Source organism: Heloderma suspectum, chromosome 2 (genome assembly GCF_057233095.1).
Source record: "Heloderma suspectum isolate Gila_16-S chromosome 2, 16-S_ref, whole genome shotgun sequence".
Lineage (NCBI taxonomy): Eukaryota > Metazoa > Chordata > Lepidosauria > Squamata > Helodermatidae > Heloderma > Heloderma suspectum.
In genome coordinates, this window is record NC_139459.1 from 1,228,777 (window position 1) to 1,247,431 (window position 18,655).

Here is an 18,655-nt window from a genome sequence, read left to right on the forward strand (position 1 = left end):
AACTAGCTTGCTCCTCGGGGCGACGAGGAGTGGAGCGAGCCCCCGCAGGACCCTCCCGGGAGCCGGCCCAGAGAAGTCGGCCAGGAGCGGCCCTCGATGGCCGTGAAGACGGCAGGGCCCTCCGAGAGAGGCAGGCACGCAAGCCCGGCGGGGCCAAGCCTCTCCTCCAGGGCAGCGCGCCCTGTCCAGGCGGGACGGGGCCGCCCCCGGCCCCGCACGGCGGCTCGGCTCGGCTCGGCTCGGCCTGCGCCGGGCGGCCGGCGCCGGCCGCGGAGGCGCAGGGAGGCACCAGGGGGCGCTGCGCCCGCGTCCTGCGCCGGCTCCGGAGCCGCGTCCGAGGGGAGGCGCGGGGCGGGCGCTGGGGCCGGCCGCGGAGGGGGCGGCCTCTCCTGGGGAGCGCGGCCGGCCCGCCCCGCAGTAGGGATCCGGCGGCGGCGGCGCAGCAGCGAGGCAGCGCAGGAGCCCGCGCGAGCCGAGCCGCGCCGCGCCGCGCCGCCCCCATGGCCTCGCCGCCGCTGCTGCCGCTGCTGGCCGCCTTGGCGCTGTGGCCGCCCGCCGCCTCGCCCCGCCCCGCGGGCGCCAACGGCAGCAGCGCGGCCGCCGCGACGACGGTGACGGTGGCCCTGGTGCTGCCCGAGCACAACCCCAGCTACCCGTGGGCCCTGCCGCGCGTGGGCCCCGCCGTGGGGCTGGCGCTCGAGGCGCTGGCGCCGGCGCTGCGGGCCGCGGGGCTGTCGACGCGCACCGTGTTCGCCACGTCGGAGCTGAACGGCGCCTGCTCGGAGTCGGTGGCGCCGCTCCGGGCGGTGGACCTGAAGCTCTACCACGACCCGGACGTCCTGCTCGGGCCGGGCTGCGTCTACCCGGCCGCGTCGGTGGGCCGCTTCGCCGCGCACTGGCGCCTGCCGCTGCTCACGGCCGGCGCGGTCGCCGCGGACTTCCGCCACAAGAAGGAGCACTTCAGCACGCTGGTGCGCACCGGCCCGTCGGCGCCCAAGCTGGGCGCGTTCGTGGCCCACCTGCACGAGCACTTCAACTGGAGCTCCCGCGCCGCCCTGCTCTACGTGGACCGCAAGACCGACGACCGGCCCTTCTATTTCACCATCGAGGGCGTCTACGAGGAGCTGCGCCACGCCAGCCTCGCCGTGGGCTACCACATCTACGCGCCCCGCGACAGCAACGGCAGCGCCAGCGCCGGCGCCGGCGACGAGGGGGGCGGCCCGGAGACGGCCGTCCAGTTCATCCGGGCCAACGGGCGAGGTGAGTCCCGCGGCCGCGCTCGGCGGCTTCCCCTGGCCGCGGGGGCTGCTTCCCGCGCGCCTCCGGCTGATCCGAGCCACCCAACCCCCGCAGGCAGCCCAGAGCTGCCCGCCTCGCCGCCCCCGAGCCTGAGGGCGGCCTCCCGCTCCGGCTCCCGCAGCACGCGTCTCCGGGGGCAACCCGGGCACCTCGCCGGGGAGCGGGCGGGACCCGCGGGGCGGGAGCCGAACCGAGGAGCGAGCGGGGTCGGGGCCCCCCGCCTGGAGATCCCGGACGCTCTCCCCTAGCCTCGGGCTGGACGGATTCGGGGGAAGGCAGGAGTGCCCTCCCCTCCTGCCCCAGGCATTTTCCGGAGAGGGGGGACCACGCCGGCCCTCGCCGCGCCGCCCGCCCCTCGCAGGCCGAAGCCCCAAAGTGTTTGCCCGTCGGGGCCTCCTGCGGCATGCCGTGGACCTGGACAAACTGCTCTGAGTGGCCGAGCGGGGGGGGAGATGTCCAACTGCCACCCCGGCGCGCTTCCGAACTAGTCGAAGAAGCGCGCAGACAGCCCGGGGGCTTGGCCAGGCCGGCTTGGGCCTCCGGAGAAGGGTCGGGGGCGCACACGCAGAAGCCGGGCTGAGCCCGTCCAGTGGCGGGGGAGTGGCAGGAAGCCGCGGGGGAGCCGCAGGCCAAGGGCGGCCTGACACTCCTCCGTTATTGATGCGAGAGGCGCTTATCGATCGGGCCTGCAGCTGCGCTCCCTCTCGGCTGCTGCTCATGGAGCCGAGGCTGCTGTGTCATTGGGGCGGGCGAGGAGCCTGGGACGGCCAGATGGGGGACCTGGCAGCCTCGGCCTGCGCTCTGCCGCCTCTCCTCCGCAGGGGAGGGGAGGGGAGGGGAGGGGAGGCGGGGCCAGACCCCCGCCGCCGCCGCCGCCGCCGCCGCCCCCGCCCCGCGAAGGGCTCCCCCGCAGCCTCCTGCCCAGCAGGCCGCGGTGTGCGCCCGGCCCGGCCCGCGGGAGGGCAGAGGCCAGCCCCGGCGGGAGCCGGCGGCCAGCGCCCGTGCGGCTCCTCGCTCCTGTCTGCGCCGTCGAGGGTCAGGGCGGGGGGGCTGTGGCGCCGAGCCCAGGCGGGCCCGCCCCAGTGGCATCTCGCGGCCCAGCTGCGCTTGCTTTCTGCGGGAAAAGCGCGCCGCCGCCGCCCCCCTTGCGCGGCTTCCCAAGGGCTGCGCGCTCCGGTGGGTCCGCGGCGAGCGCCGCCCAGCGGCATTCCGGGCGGCGGCGGCGAGCCTGAGCGAAAAGAGCGGCGGCTTTGTGCGGCGGCCGGAGAGTCCAGGGCCGCGACGCCGCTGCTGCCTCGGAGGTGGCCTCCGCTCCGGAGGGCTGAGCCGCCGCCGCCCCCCCCCCCCCCCGGCAGAAGCCTGCAGTGGGCGCGGGATCAGTGGAGAGCATGTGCTGCGAGGGGGCTTTGCTGAGCGGCGGCGGGGGGGGGGGGGCTGTGGCCAGAGACCTGCCTCTGGCCCGCCTGCCTTCCCCAGGCGCCACGATGTGGCCCTCTTCCTTCTTGCCCTGGGCCCACTGTGAGGGACTGTGTAGGCTAGGAGGCCTCAGGCGCCCTTCTCCCCACCGCAGGCCCCTCTGTTGCCTGGCTGGAGGTGGGGGTCACAAAGAGCAGGGGCCCCTCCGAGATGTGTCAGGCTGCCTCTGCCCAGAGGCAGGCAGAGGGTATCGGTCTCTCTGTCTGTCTGTCAGCCCCCCACCCCAGTTCATGGCTGCTGTCTTTACGGCAGGAGCCAGATTTAAAAGTGGGGATTTCTGGAGTTTCAGGCTCCTTGAAGGTCAGTTGAAACGTTTGAAGTCTCCTGGCAGGGAGCTGTGGAGAGTCCAGCCGGTGAGGCAGCATCCCCCCCCACACACACACACACAACTTACAGAAGAGGGGGTGAGAAAGCAGGACTGCGTGTCCCTTCGCGCCCCCCCACGCTGAAACCACGCTGCAGACTGCTGTGAAGTGGCAGAAGAGCGGGGCAGGGCGGGCAGGAAGGGGGCTCCTGCCCACTCCAGGCCCCTGATCCCGTGGAGGACGGCGCTTCCGCCTCCTGAGAACACTCCAGGCGGAGGGGAGCAGGCTGGGGGCCCCGGTCCAGCCTGAGGCTTTGCCCAGCGCAGACAAACGCCCCACGGCGGCGAGGCCTCGTGTGCCTGGTCCCGAGTCACCGGGGCCCACGTGCAGGCGCTTGGGGCTGGCCTGGCGGCAGCTCTGAGCCACAAGGGCCAGGCCCCCTCCTTCCCACAGCTGATGCCCGGCTGCCTTCCCAGCTCCAGCGGCAGGATACCTGTGTGCACCGGTTGCTGGGGAACGTGGGCGGGCGGGTGCTGCAGCACTCGTGTCCCCTTGTGGGTTCTTGGTCCGCAGCTGGTGGGCCTAGATGGCCCTTGGGCTGATCCAGCCACAGGCTCTGCTTATGTTCTTAGAGAGGCAGCCTGGAATTCGCCGCAGAGTAGCTGGGCTGGGTCCCTGGGCAAAGGCTGTGTTGGGGTGCCAGGGAAACATGCCAGGGGTCCTCCGTGACCTGAGCACGTCCTGTGTGGTTTGGCAGAAGGGGGCAGGGAAGAGCAGCTGGGTGCTGTGGAGAGGAGAAGGGGCACAGGCTGACCAGGCAGGGCCTGCTGGGAGAGGGTCCCCAGCCTGGGCTGGCCCACCCCACCATCTGCCCCAGGGACCTGGCCAGGCCCAGAGGCCTGCTCCAGCCCAGACTCTCACATGATCATGCTGGCAACAATCCCACCATGCTGTAGGCACTTCGCATCCATGGTTGCCTATGGCTGGCTGGTGTTATTATCTCTCTAAGACGGGGGGGGGGGGGGCTGAACACTGATGGGCTGCATGAAGAACACCCAGTGGGGTCAGACTGAGGCGGGGACCTGTGCATTCAGCCCCAGCTCTCAGCCGCGGGGCTGCCCCCATTCCCCAGGCAGGATTGGCAGCGAGATGGCCCAGGCCGAGGTGAGGGGGCTCAAGACTCCCTGCGGGGGGGGGGGGGCTTGCTGAGGTCACGCAGGGCTGTCAGCCCTTTGCTCGTCCCTGCGGCTCTGCTCTCCCTCCCCACCTGCTGCTGCCACCGCTGCTGCAGACCCATCACTGCCTCCCCTAGAGGGTTCCAGACAGAAGGCTCCCAGTGTCGCCAGTCAAAGGCACTGTGCCGGATGGATTTCTTCTGGTATGAAAAGAGATGGGAGAAGTGGGGGGGAGACATGACGGGGCTCCAAACGGAAGAGGACGTTGTCCGGACCACCTGTAAAATTCTGTGACTGGGGCTGGGCGACTGCACAATCAGTGCTTTGCCCAGAAGCACTCAGTTTTTCTCAAGAATCCAGGCATATGAAGTGCTGGTCCTCTGTCCAGGCTCAGGGCTTCCTAAGATGGCGGCAGCATGCTGGTATCCGTTCACTTGGAGGCCAGCATGCACTTGGCGCAGAAGAAGCCGGCCAGCCTCCAGGGAGCGGGCCCTTCCCCAGGCCACCCACCTGCTGCCAGTCAGGGTCAACAGTACTGGGCTCAGCGGACCAAGGGTCTGGCTCGCTGCAAGGCAGCTTCCGATGCCCCCATGCCCACCTTCCCTCCACTTGTTCGGTGCTCACATGCTTTGAACCGCAACCATCTGTCTTACGGGTGGCTTTTATAAAATAATAGCTTAGATAAGCAAACACTCCCTTCAAAATTCTCCCCTGATAATTTTGGTGGTGAAATTTCCCCAAAGAGGGTTGGAGTACACAGCTATTTGGTGAATCTTCACTGGATCTTCAGCATCAGTGTTTGACATCCAAAGATTTTTCAGTAGTAATCAGAATTTGTCACGCTCTGGCCTGATCTGACAACGGGCTCTCAGATGTTCAGAGATCCATATTTGACCGTTTCTGACAGCAAGTATGCCATAGCAAGCAATATCTGGCAGCTGATTTGTGATGCAATTTAAGTAAATGTTACGGTAACCATTTGGTAAGTCATTCAGTTGGGCAGATATGAAACGTTGATTTAAAGTTTGATTCTGATACTTGGATGCTGAGTTTTGAGATTAACGCCTGACATTAAAATAATCTGATTCTGACATTCTGCTCCCAGCCTGAAGCAGTGTTTCCTACTGCGCTCTCCAGGAAGGCAAGAGCTCGCAGCTGTTCCCGCTTGTCTCCATAGTGCGTGGGGGGGTGGGGCTGTGTTTTGCAAATGCCTTCTCAGGGCAACTGAGCCACCGTCCCCTCCCCTCCCCTCCCCTCCGCCTTTTAGCACAGGGAACACGCCAGCGTGTGCAGCAGCAGAGGCCCCGTGGAAGGATGCCTTGGCTGCTGCCCTCTTCACTGAATGGACAAGGCATCAGAAGCAGGGGGAGGGGGACCAGGGGGAGGGGCAGGGGATGGGGAGAGGGCAGTGGGAAGAAGGGGCAGCCCTCTACGCTGGCCCCACACTGCCTGCCTAGCCTCATCCACTGACAGGCGATCCAGGGGGGAGTTCGTCCCCATGCAAAGAGCCTCTTCAGGGCGCAGTTTTCTACGGGACCACTGCAGGGGAGGGTTAACCTCCCCCCACCATCTGGTGCAATGCCAGTAATGATCAGCCCATCCCTACAGTGGTCGTTAATTGCATTTTTAGAAACACACTCAATTCAAAGAAAGACGCATCATGTCTACTTTACCCCAGCTGACACTCTAAAGAGAAGCAAGTTAGAAACTTGATCACCATTTCGCTGGACTTTCCTTTGCAGGGCCTGGTTCCTTCCTACCTAATGACAAAGATGTTGCCTGGAGCACTTTCAGCAAGTGTGTTTCCAACTTGTGTTTCCATAGATGGGAGGCTGTGAGCTGGTGCAGGCTAGGAGTGGAGCTCACAAGGAGGGTTTCTATGAAGGACAATGCTGGGTGGAGCATGTGGTAGTTGGAGCAAACTGATGGATTGTAAAATGTTCTAACCCACCCTTCATCCTGACAGATTTCTGGGTGGTGTACAAAGTAAAATACAACATAATAAAACAACACAACATGACACAGCCTTCATGTAACAAAACCCTGGATTTATCGGGCAGGACTGCAGCTGTTTAAAACACCTGGGCAAATGGAAGTGTCTTGACAACTTGATAATGTTGGCTACAGAATCGGACTCAAAGAGTGTTTATCAATGGAACCTTCTCCAACTGGGGAGAGGTAACGAGTGGGGTAGCGCAGCGCTCAGTCCTGGGCCCAGTGCTCTTCCACATTTGTATTAATGACTTGGAGGCGGAGGTGCAGGGAATGCTGATCAAATTTGCAGATGACACAAAATTGGGCGGGATAGCGAATACTTTGGAAGACAGAAACAAAATTCCAAGTGATCTGGATAGACTGGAGCGCTGGGCAGAAAACAACAGAATGACATTTAATAGGGATACATGCCAAGTTCTGCACCTAGGAAAAAGAAACCAAATGCACACTTACAAGATGGGGGATACGTGGCTCAACCACGCTACAAGCAAAAAAGATCTTGGAATTGTTGTTGCTCACAAGCTGAAGATGAGCCAACAATGTGATGTGGCTGCAAAAAAGGCCAATGCTGTTTTGGGCAGCATTCATAGAAGCATAGCTTCCAAATCCCGGGAAGTACTTGTTCTCCTCTCCTCAGCACTGGTTAGGCCTCATCTGGAGTACTGTGTCCAGTTCTGGGCACTACACTCGAAGAAGGATGCCAACAAACTGGAGAGGGTTCAGAGTAGGGCAACAAAGATAATCAGGGGACTGGAAACAAAGCCCTATGAAGAGAGACTGAAAGAACTGGGCATGTTTAGCCTTGAGAAGAGAAGGCTGAGGGGAGATATGATAGCGCTCTTCAAGTACTTGAAAGGTTGTCACAGAGAAGGCCAGGATCTCTTCTTGATCCTCCCAGAGTGCAGGACACGGAATCATGGGCTCAAGTGACAGGGAAGCCAGATTCCGGCTGAACATCGGGAAAAACATCCTGACTGTTAGAGCAATATGACAATGGAACCAATTACCTAGGGAGGCGGTGGGCTCTCCCACACTGGAGGCGGTTAGGACGAGGCTGGACAGCCACCTGTCAGGGATGCTCTGACTTGGATTCCTGCATTGAGCAGGGAGTTGGACTCGATGGCCTTGTGGGCCCCTTCCAACCCTACTATTCTATGATTCTATGACCAGGCACTGAAAAGGTTGCAGTGCCGATGCCCATTGGACTTCCTTAGGGAGGGTGCTCAAAAAAAGTCAAGCTACCCTGCTGGTCAAGACAGGCAGGAATTGCTCAACCCCAAAGCTGGGAGGGCTCGGCCTAACCCTCGTGGGAATAGCCATTTTCTCCACCAGCACTGCAGTCCTGCAGTTTACAGACGTTTCGCCCAAGATCCAGGCTTTGACCTACCAATTGTGGTTTTTATTCAATGAAGCAGTGATCGTGTTTTTCATTTCTGTCACACCATTGACATTATAGGGTGCTCTGTATTCCTAATAGGTATCTTGGGAATCCCCTTTAATATTCAGAATGTCTGAAAACCACACTTTGCTGCTTGAATTCTCCTGCTGAGACCTGCAAATTTATGACAGATTTCCATTTTCACAGCAACATACAGAACTGAGTTCTTCCAAATTTTGAACATGGCGATAAAATTTACGTATTCAAATTCTATTACTAAAATGAATTTCTAGCAGAACTTATATAAATCCAGGCTTAGAATAAGGTGCCAGCATATGTGTGTGCATACGGGGGGGGGGGGGAGAGCTGGATGGATGGAGCCAGGCAGCAGGCCAGGGTGGAGTGATGCCCAGTCCCTGCACCTTCCCTCCCCCTCCCCCATTCCTGCCCTGTCCTTCTAATATAAGGCCAGTTAGAGACATGGGACAATCATGTTTGCCTATTGGCGTATGAAGTGCAGGTGGGTTCTGCCTCTTACACAAAAAGGAGCGGGGGGAGAAGGGAGTGAACCCCAGACCCCTTCCTCCCATACCTCGCGGTAAGCAATTTTCTTCCTGCCCGGCTCACTTCTAGCATCGAAGCGGAGCTGGGGAAACATGACTTCAGAGCAGCAGAGTGCAGGGCGTGCCGGGCTTCACTCCGTCCCCCACCACTCCTTCACTGCAGGCTGTAGATGGCCGCCCCGCTTTAAATGTGCATGCGGCAAACACCTGCTCACAGCACCTGCACCTGCTTGGTCGGTAGGCTGCAACCCTGGGCGGGCAGTGGCTCCTTGCTGCGCTTCGCGCCCTCGTGGGCTGCTGACGTGAAGTGAGCAGGGGCTCACCTGGTCAGCAGGAGCAGCAGCAACGGCAGGAGCCTTGAACCCTGGCATGCTCAGCCCGAAGGCCAGCACCATGCGGAGGTGGCCGTGGTGTGCGGCACACCTGCTGCACAGGCCGGCACCTTTGGGGGCTTGGCTGACAGCGGCACCCCCTGAAAGCAGCAGCTCTGGCTCCTCTGCCTGCCTTGGAGAGATCAGAATCAGAATTACCTTTATTGCCAAGAGCCGTAAGCTGTCACAGTGGGATGCCTTGGCGAGACTCCCTTTCCAGGGACTGAGGAACGAACACGAGCAGGCCAAGATGGGCAGATGCCCCTGGGAAACTTGCAAGCAGGAGGCTAGAGGGAGCTGCCTTAGACCGAGTCAGACCCTTGGCCCACTCAGCTCAGCGTTGTCAACATGGACTGGCAGCAGCGACTCTCCAGGGTTTCAGGCAGGAATTTTTCCAGCCCTACTGGAGATGCTGCCAGGGATCGAACCGGGGACCTTCTGCATGTAAAGAGGAACTCCAGCACTGGGCCACGGCCCTCTTGCCACAAGGGAGAGAGGGGTCCCTTGTTGCTTGCCCCAGCATGTGGCCATCACAGGTAGAATGCCTCTCAATATGGAGCTAGCATTTAGGGGTTTTATCTAGCAGCCATTCATGTCCCACATAAGTTTGCCTAATCCTCTTTTAAAGCCATCTCTAAGGCAAGAGTCTTTGTCATGAGTAGTTAGAAGAGGGTTAGAAAGGGAACAAAAAATACTCCAGCTGAATGACTGGCTATGAAGGTGGTGCCGACGAGAGAGATTTGGATTCTGGGACCACGGCCGATGCTTCCTGGAAGATGGGCTGTTGGCAAGGGACGGGTTGCACCTCACAAAGGCTGGGAAGAATGTGTTTGGCCACAGCATGAAGAACTTCATCAGGAGGGCTTTAAACTGAATCCTACGGGGAAGGGAGATGTAATGTTGGGGATAACAATGGATCATAGAATCATAGAATAGTAGGGTTGGAAGGGGCCTACAAGGCCATCGAGTCCAACCCCCTGCTCAATGCAGGAATCCAAGTCAGACCATCCCTGACAAATGGCTGTCCAGCCTCGTCTTGAAGGCCTCCAGTGTGGGAGAGCCCACCACCTCCCCAGGTAATTGGTTCCATTGCCGATGTAGGCTTATGCACCGCAACGGAGAGAACAGCTCTGACAGCGCCCAATAATAGTCTTCAGACACATGTAGGAAGAAAGCCAGACTATGAAGCACATGGTCTTCGATGTCTATATACTAATGCCCAGAGTATGGGAAACAAACAGAACGAACTTGAACTCTTAATACAAGAGGGAAATTATGACCTGATAGGTATAACTGAGACTTGGTGGGATGACTCTCATGACTGGAATACAGCAATTGAAGGATATAACTTGTTCAAAAAGAACAGGAGGAACAGAAAGGGAGGTGGGTTTGCACTGTATGTGAAAAATACATATCTCTGCACAGAAATACAGGAGGAGGAGCTTGGGAGCCCCATCGATAGCATCTGGATCAAAATAAATGGAGCAAAGAATAAAAGGAACCTAGTGGTCGGAGTCTACTACCGGCCACCCAACCAAGGAGAAGACGAGGATGAAACTTTTGAAAAGCAAATAGCCAATGTTTTAAGGAAGCATGATGTAGTAGTAATGGGAGACTTCAATTTCGCCAATATTGGTTGGGAGACAAATTCTGCAAAACGTGGCCCCTCCAGGACATTCCTGACTTGTGTGGCGGATAACTTCCTCCTACAGAAAGTAGAAGAAGGAACTAGAGGATTGGTTATCCTTGACTTGATCCTAACCAACAGAGATGACTTAGTGGATAAAGTAGCAGTTACAGGAACTCTGGGGGAAAGCGACCATGTTGCACTTGAGTTCTTGGTTTTAAGGGAAGCAAAAGCTGAGTGTAGTCAAACGCATACCTTGGATTTTAGGAAAGCTGATTTTAATAAACTTAGAACAATGATCAGTAAGGTCCCATGGAAAGCAATGCTAACGAGAAAAGGAATCCAAGATGGGTGGGAGCATTTAAAAAAGGAAATTCTCAAGGCACAATCACAAACAATTCCAACAAGAAGAAAAGGTGGAAGACAACAGAAGAAGCCAATGTGGCTTCACAAAAAGCCTGAATGACCTGAAATCAAAAGACACATATAGGAAGTGGAAAGAAGGCCAAGCAACAAAGGAAGAGTACAGGCAGGTAGCACAGAATTGCAGGGATGGCGTCAGGAAGGCTAAAGCTGAGAACGAGCTGAGATTAGCGAGGGAGGCTAAAAACAACAAAAAGGCTTTCTTCAGCTACGTGCATAGTAAAAGGCAGAGGAAAGAAATGGCTGTTCAGCTATTAAATAAGGATGGTAAAACGATAACAGATGACAAAAGGCAGAGGTGCTCAATTCCTACTTTGGCTCAGTCTTCTCCCGAAAGAGGGTCTATGACCCGCCTGGCAAAGGCGAAGTGCAGGCTGAAGGGGCAGGATTGCAGCTTGAGATTGATAGGCATATGGTCAAGGAACACCTAATTACTTTGAGTTCAAATCTCCAGGGCCAGATGAACTGCACCCTAGAGTAATAACGGAACTGGCAGAAGAACTCTCAGAACCACTGTCTGTTCTCTTTGAGAAATCATGGAGGACGGGGGAAGTGCCAGATGACTGGAGGAGGGCTAATGTCCCTATCTCTAAAAAGGGTAAAAAGGAGGAAGCTGGGAACTACAGACCAGTCAGTCTGACATCAAGCCCTGGGAAAATTCTGGAGCAGATGATAAAGCAATCCATTTGTAAGCACCTTGAAAACAATGCCGTGATTACTCGAAGCCAACATGGATTTGTCAAAAACTAGTCCTGCCAGACAAATCAGATCTCATTTTTTGATCAAGTAACCTCCCTTGTAGACTGTGGGAATGCTGTAGACATCATATACCTCGACTTCAGCAAAGCTTTCGACAAAGCGCCCCATGATATCCTGATGAGCAAACGAGCTCAAAGTGGGCTAGATGAAACAACGATCCGGTGGATCCACAGTTGGCTACAGAATCGGACTCAAAGAGTGCTTATCAATGGGACCTTCTCAAGCTGGGGAGAGGTAACGAGTGGGGTACCGCAGGGCTCAGTCCTGGGCCCAGTGCTCTTCAACATTTGTATTAATGACTTGGAGGAGGAGGTGCAGGGAATGCTGATCAAATTTGCAGATGACACAAAATTGGGAGGGATAGCTAATACGTTGGAAGACAGAAACAAAATTCAAAGTGATCTGGATAGACTGGAGTGCTGGGCAGAAAACAACAGAATGGCATTTAATAGGGACAAATGCCAAGTTCTGCACCTAGGAAAAAGAAACCAAATGCACACTTACAAGATGGGGGATACGTGGCTCAACAACACTACAGGCGAGAAGGATCTTGGAATTGTTGTCGATCACAAGCTGAAGATGAGCCAACAATGTGATGTGGCTGCAAAAAAGGCCAATGCTCTTTTGGGCTGCATTCATAGAAGCATAGCTTCCAAATCCAGGAAAGTACTAGTTCCCCTCTACTCAGCACTGGTTAGGCCTCATCTGGAGTCCTGTGTCCAGTTCTGGGCACCACACTTGAAGAAGGATGCAGACAAACTGGAGAGGGTTCAGAGGAGGGCAACAAAGATGATCAGGGGACTGGAAACAAAGCCCTATGAAGAGAGACTGAAAGAACTGGGCCTGTTTAGCCTTGAGAAAAGAAGACTGAGGGGACATATGATAGCACTCTTCAAGTACTTGAAAGGTTGTCACAGAGAAGAAGGCCAGGATCTCTTCTTGATCCTCCCAGAGTGCAGGACACGGAATCATGGGCTCAGTGACAGGAAGCCAGATTCCGGCTGAACATCAGGAAAAACTTCCTGACTGTTGGAGCAATACGACAATGGAAACAATTGCCTAGGGAGGTGGTGGGCTCTCCCACACTGGAGGCCTTCAAGACGAGGCTGGACAGCCATCTGTCAGGGATGCTCTGACTTGGATTCCTGCATTGAGCAGGGGGTTGGACTCGCTGGCCTTGTAGGCCCCTTCCAACCCTACTATTCTATGATTCGTGCTTTTTGTGGTAAGGCAATGGAGGTCTTTGGTGAACTCCAGTGCTTACTATATTCTTGTGAATACTGACTATCTGCTCCTACGCTCTGCTTCTGCTTCTTCTAACCCTTCCTCTTATCCCATGACTGTTAAGTTTACTTAGGAGCCTTTGGAGAGGGTTTTTTGAAAGTCCAGATATACAACCTCTATCTATGTGCTTGCTGACACTCTCAAAGAACTCTAAAGTTTGGTGAGGAAGGACATCCCTTTGCAGAAGCCATGCTGATTTTTCCACAGTAAGACTTGTCCTTCTATATGTTTGACCAGTATAAGCCCCTAAATGTTTGACCCTTGTAAGCCCCTAAAAGGGCTTTCTTTCCATTTTCATGTGAAGATTAGGCTGACCTTCATGGTAGCCCTCCAGCTGAACCTGAATCCCACTTCTGGTCTCTCTCCCACTGGGACTTGGAAGAATTCAGAGGAGGGCAACAAAGATGATCAGGGGACTGGAAACAAAGCCCTATGAAGGGAGGGCTATGAAGAGAGACTGAAAGAACTGGGCATGTTTAGCCTTGAGAAGAGAAGACTGAGGGGAGATAGGATAGAGCTCCTCAAGAATTTGAAAGGTTGTCACAGAGAGGAAAGCCATCATCTCTTCTTGATCATCCCAGAGTGCAGGACACAGAATAATGGACTCAGGTTACAGGAAGCCAGATTCCGGCTGAACATCAGGAAAAACGTCCTGACTGTTAGAGTAATACGACAATGGAACCAATGACCTAGAGAGGTGGTGGGCTCCCACACACTGGAGGCATTCAAGATGAGGCTGGACAGCCACTTGTCAGGGATGCTGACCTGGATTCCTGCATTGAGCAGGGGGCTGGACTTGATGGCCTTGTAGGTCCCTCCCAACCCTACTATTCTATGATTCTAATTGCCTGGACATGGCCAGAGCTCATCTGAGGCCAGTGCTGGTGACACATAATTTCCTGGCCACTGAGCTCATATGTTTCCCATCTGTTTTCCCCCTCTAAAAGCAGTAATGAGTCCCTGAGCTTTCAGGGGCGCTGATGGTGTGTGCTGGTGAGGTTGGGTCTGAATGTTCTCGTGTCATCCTGGGGCGGAGGGGCTGAGCCCCAGTGGCTGTGGCTGTTCAGTTGTGTCTTTGCACTGAGGGTTGGCTTTGAGAAGTATTCCATCACTAGGGCATGGAGCGCAGTCCAGGCAAAGTGCCGTTCATGCAAGTGAGTGTGTGAGCAAGCGTGCCCCTGGAGTGTGGCCGGCTGCTGCTTGGCTGTGTGCACCTCCAGAGTGCGAGTTCTCCTGTTGTTGGAGCGCCTGCATCTGTGCGTGTGAGAGAGCAGTACATGCAAAGGCTCCTCCGGCTGGTCCAGGCTGCAGTGTGCCTGATCTCCTGGCATTTGCTTTCTCCCAAGTGTTGCTCAACAGCATGTTCCTGCCAGCTGGACCAGGTTGGAGTGAGCATAGCAGGGACCTGGGATGGGGGGAAGGGGTATGTGCTTCCTGACTGGTTTTGAGAGGGCCTGTGTTCCCCCTGCCCCTGCTCGGCCCAGTCGCAGGAGGAGCGGCAGCCCACGTCCGTGCGGCAGGCCGTGTGCAGCGGGCTGGGGGTGGGGGGCTGTCATGTGCCAGGCAAAGGGCCGCCCCCTCTTTCCTGTAACTGGAGCTGCCCAGTGGGGCCCTCTGTTTCCAATTACAGAGCCAGGCAGAAGGTGCTGGAATCCAGGAACCTGCAAATTCTTTCTGCACAACCACAAACTCAAACATGTTTTTTTGTGCCATTTGTAGCCACATTGCCTGTGCCAGGCAGCACTGGCAGCCAGAGATTCCCTACAGCACCCAGACGTTGCGCTCGCCCACCCTGAGGCTCCCTGGGCGAGGTCCTTTTCTTCCAGCCCCAACTGCGGCCCCGCAGCTTTCCTCAGCCCCCCATGAAGTCGTCAGGCCAAACCTTCAACAAATGACACGGGGGGGGGGGTCCTCTGGACCTGCAAAGTTCTGTCTATTGTGGGGGTGGAGACAACAGCCCATGGAGGCACCTGGGTCACCCACCCCCTGAAACATGCAGGCAGGCTGGGTGCTGTCAGGGACCCCAAGGTCTAGGGAGGCGGAGATGCAGGGCAGCTGAGCTAGCACAGTGCCGGGCTGCCAAGCGATGAGTGCCTGGAGGGTCCAGGCAGTAGGGGAGGTGCCTGGGGAGTGGGCTTCCTGGGGGCTGCGGTTGGCCATTGGGGGAATGCAATGCTGGACTAGACAGGCGCCCTTGGGTCTGATCCAGCTTCAGGGCTCTCCTGGCGTTCTCCGGCTCCTAGTCTGTGATTCCACTGAGGGCGAGGAGGGCCTCAGGCTGGGCCGTTGGCAGCACTCTGCAGGCCTGCAGGATGCTGCGCTGCTCATCTCAAGAGGGAATTTTTCTCCCCAGGACCCTGCTCCCACCCTGTGGAGTTGGCCCCCAGTGGCTGCCTCCTGGCAAAGGGGGCAGTGGCCTCTCACAGGTGGGCAAGGGGCAGGGCAGGGAGGCCAGCAAGGGTGGGGGTGACGCTGCACTCATGTCCTGCTCGCAGGCTTCCTGTTGGGGCAGATGGCTGGCCACTGTGTGAACGGAACACTGGACCAGATGGAGCCTGGATCTGATCCAGCCGCAGGGCTCTTAGAATCGTAGAATCATAGAAGAGTAGGGTTGGAAGGTGCCTACAAGACCATCAGGTCCAACTCTGTGCTCAGTGCAGGAATCCAAGTCAGAGCATCCCCAACAGATGCCTGTCCAGCCTCGGCTTGAATGCCTCCAGTGTGGGAGAGCCCACCACCTCCCTAGGTAATTGGTTCCATTGTCGTATTGAGCCCATGATTCCATGTCCTGCACTCTGGCATGACTGAGAAGAGATCCTGGCCTTCCTCTCTGTGACAACCTTTCAACTACTTGAAGAGCGCTATCCAGCCCCCCTTAGTCTTCTCTTCTCAAGGCTAAACATGCCCAGTTCTTTCAGTCTCTCTTCATAGGGCTTTGTTTCCAGTCCCCTGATCATCTTTGTTGCCCTCCTCTGAACCCTCTCCAGTTTGTCTGCATCCTTCTTCAAGTGTGGTGCCCAGAACTGGACACAGTGCTCCAGATGAGGCCTCACCAGTGCTGAGTAGAGGGGAACTGGTACTTCCCAGGATTTGGAAGCTATGCTTCTATGAATGCAGCCCCAAATGGCATTTGCCTTTTTTGCAGCCACATCACATTGTTGGCGGCCCTTTGCCTGGCACATGACAGCCCCCTGCCCCCAGCCCAGTTCTGACGTTGTTGTGTTCTTATGCCAATGGAAGGGTGATGGGGCGGAGTTCTCCAGGCTCAAAAGGAATGGAAGAAGAAGGGCTCCCAGGGGGGCTTTTCCCCACTGAGGAATACTATCAATGTGGCCGCCACACCTGGGTTGGTTTGGCCTCATGGTCTAGGCAGAAATTTGCCTGGTTGAGCTGAGGAGGCTGAATCTGGGCCCCCAGGATGCAGGATCTGGGCCCCTAAGGGGTTGTAGAGCAAGTGGGGGCATGACATGGTGACCTCTTCGAAGGCTGCTTCCACAGAGAGGACTCCAAGCACAACCAATGTAGAGACAGGGCATAGAATCATAGAACCATAGAATAGTAGGGTTGGAAGGGGCCTACAAGGCCATCGAGTCCAACCCCCTGCTCAATGCAGGAATCCAAGTCAGAGCATCCCTGACAGGTGGCTGTCCAGCCTCGTCTTGAACGCCTCCAGTGTGGGAGAGCCCACCACCTCCCCAGGTAATTGGTTCCATTGTCGTATTGCTCTTACAGTCAGGAGGTTTTTCCTGATGTTCAGCCGGAATCTGGCTTCCTGTCACTTGAGCCCATGATTCCGTGTCCTGCACTCTGGGATGATCAAGAAGAGATCCTGGCTTTCTCTGTGACAACCTTTCAAGGACTTGAAGAGCGCTCTCATATCTCCCGTCAGTCTTCTCTTCTCAAGGCTAAACATGCCCAGTTCTTTCCGTCTCTCTTCATAGGGCTTTTTTTCCAGTCCCCGGATCATCTTTGTTGCCCTCCTCTGAACCCTCTCCAGTTTGTCTGCATCCTTCTTCAAGTGTGGTGCCCAGAACTGGACACAGTACTCCAGATGAGGCCCAACCAGTGCTGAGTAGAGGGGAACTAGTACTTCCTGGGATTTGGAAGCGATGCTTCTATGAATGCTGCCCAAAAGAGCATCGGCCTTTTTTGCAGCCACATCACATTGTTGGCTCATATTCAGCTTGTGATCGACCACTATGCCAAGATCCTTCTCGCTTGTAGTGTGGTTGAGCCACGTATCCCCCATCTTGCAAGTGTGCATTTGGTTTCTTTTTCCTAGGTGCAGAACTGGGCATTTGTCCCTATGAAATGTCGTTCTGTTGTTTTCCGCCCAGCGCTCCGGCCTATGATTGCATTCGATCCGCCCTCACAGATTTTATATGGTACCTCCAGTAATCCTCCTGCCTCATGTACAGAATTTTAAAGGGGGTCCAGACGTCATGGTCTTCCTATTGTACCCCTCCCATTTGTGTTTTCCCCTCACTACTTCCATCTTCTTTCTTACCACAGAAAATCAGTTAAGGGGGAAAAAGTTGGAATAGCTGCACAAGGACTTTTGACGTATAGCGCTAGGCGCTGTCTCTGGAAGTGGTGAGAAAAAAGATGGACAACTGAGTGGGAAAACACAGGAGGGCTACAAGGGAGAGGGGACAGTTTCTGGACCCCCATGGAAGTCCATGAAGGAGGCAGGCAACAGCACCGTAAAAGCACCCAAAGACATGGTAGGCAAACCCCACTTTTCCGAATAAAGCCCAGGAAAGCAGCTTCAAGGGAAATGGGGGCCTCTGTCGCACAGCTGCTGCCTTGACAACTCGGGCAAATCCCGGCATTTCCCACCATTTCCTCATGCTTGGCACTCCCGCTTTTCATATGGGAGGCCCGCATGCAGAGGCTGGGAGGCAGCAGGAGCGGGTGGGGGTGGCGGCCCCGCCGCCTCTGGACTGTGTGTGCGGGGGGGCCCGCCTCGTCCCACGAGGGAGCCCCACGGGCCGGGAAAGGGTGGCCCGAAGCGAGAGGGGGAAAGGGCCCTTCTGGCCTGAGCCGGGGGCCTGTTTCTGGTGCTGGGGGGAAGCCTGGCGAAGTGATCTGAGTCAGAAAGTGGCCCACGGAGGAGGAGGAGGAGGAGGAGGAGGAGGCGGAGGAAGACCCGGAAGTGGGAGCGGAGGTATGGCAGGAATGCAGATGCAGACGTCATACGATGAAGAAGAAGAAAGGGAATAAGCTCGGGCGCTGGCAGTTCACAAACCCAGAAGACAAACTGAGGGAACTTAAGGAAGAGAGGTGAGCTATGTGAGTGCAAAACAGGATACTCCCCGAGGGGAAAAATTGCTCACAGCCACGCCTGCTTGCAACAAGGAGACAGGCAGGTGTCGAAAACGTTAATAATGAAGGGACGGGTGCCCAAGGCTTCAAGAACCTTCAAGGTGTCCCCCTGCGCGCGCGCACATGTGTGTGTGTCAACGTGAAATTCTCCCCCTCCTTTTTTTACTACTGACTGAGTTTGAGATATTTACATTTCAGAACTGGAATTGCATGTATATGTGTATATATGTATATTGCATACATGTATATGTGCATATATTTATATCTCAGGCATTGGGGATGAAATATCATGCTTGGCTTGATCTACAGTTGTTTGTTGGCAGGGGGATACAGGAGGGGGGCTGTGTGGGCAGGATGTGCTGACATTTGGCCAGAAAGCATGGTGGGGGTGGGGGTGTTTCTTTTCCTTTTCCGAGTTTTCTTTCCTTTTCTTCCTTTATGTGCATTTTGGTCTGTTTTAATTTTTTTGGTATTTTTGTTGCTTTTATTGGGGGGTAGGATGTGGCTGGTTGGTTGTTTTCTGGATTCCCCCCTCCCCTTTTCACTTACCTCTCTTAGCATAAAGGCTTATTAGTCAGCTGATTTGTCTGGCTTCTTGTTATAAGCGTCATAAGTACAGTCCTGGATATTTTGAATATGTGATGGTGATATTGTTCATGTAGCATATGGATTCTA

General features: G+C 56.2%; 1 protein-coding gene across 2 annotated transcripts in view; it reads left to right on the forward strand.

Moving 5' to 3' along the window:
- Positions 1 to 392: 392 nt before the first annotated feature.
- The window catches only part of NPR2 (natriuretic peptide receptor 2), a 52,719-nt gene continuing 34,456 nt past the window's right edge, over positions 393 to 18,655 (forward strand). Inside the window, exon 1 of one of the 2 annotated variants that reach the window (XM_084832683.1) lies at positions 393 to 1,260. In XM_084832683.1, coding sequence (XP_084688809.1) covers positions 501 to 1,260 — 760 coding nt within the window. In that variant the 5' untranslated portion in view covers positions 393 to 500. The remainder of the gene's footprint in view (positions 1,261 to 18,655) is intronic. The other variant, XM_084832685.1, reaches the window with a different exon arrangement.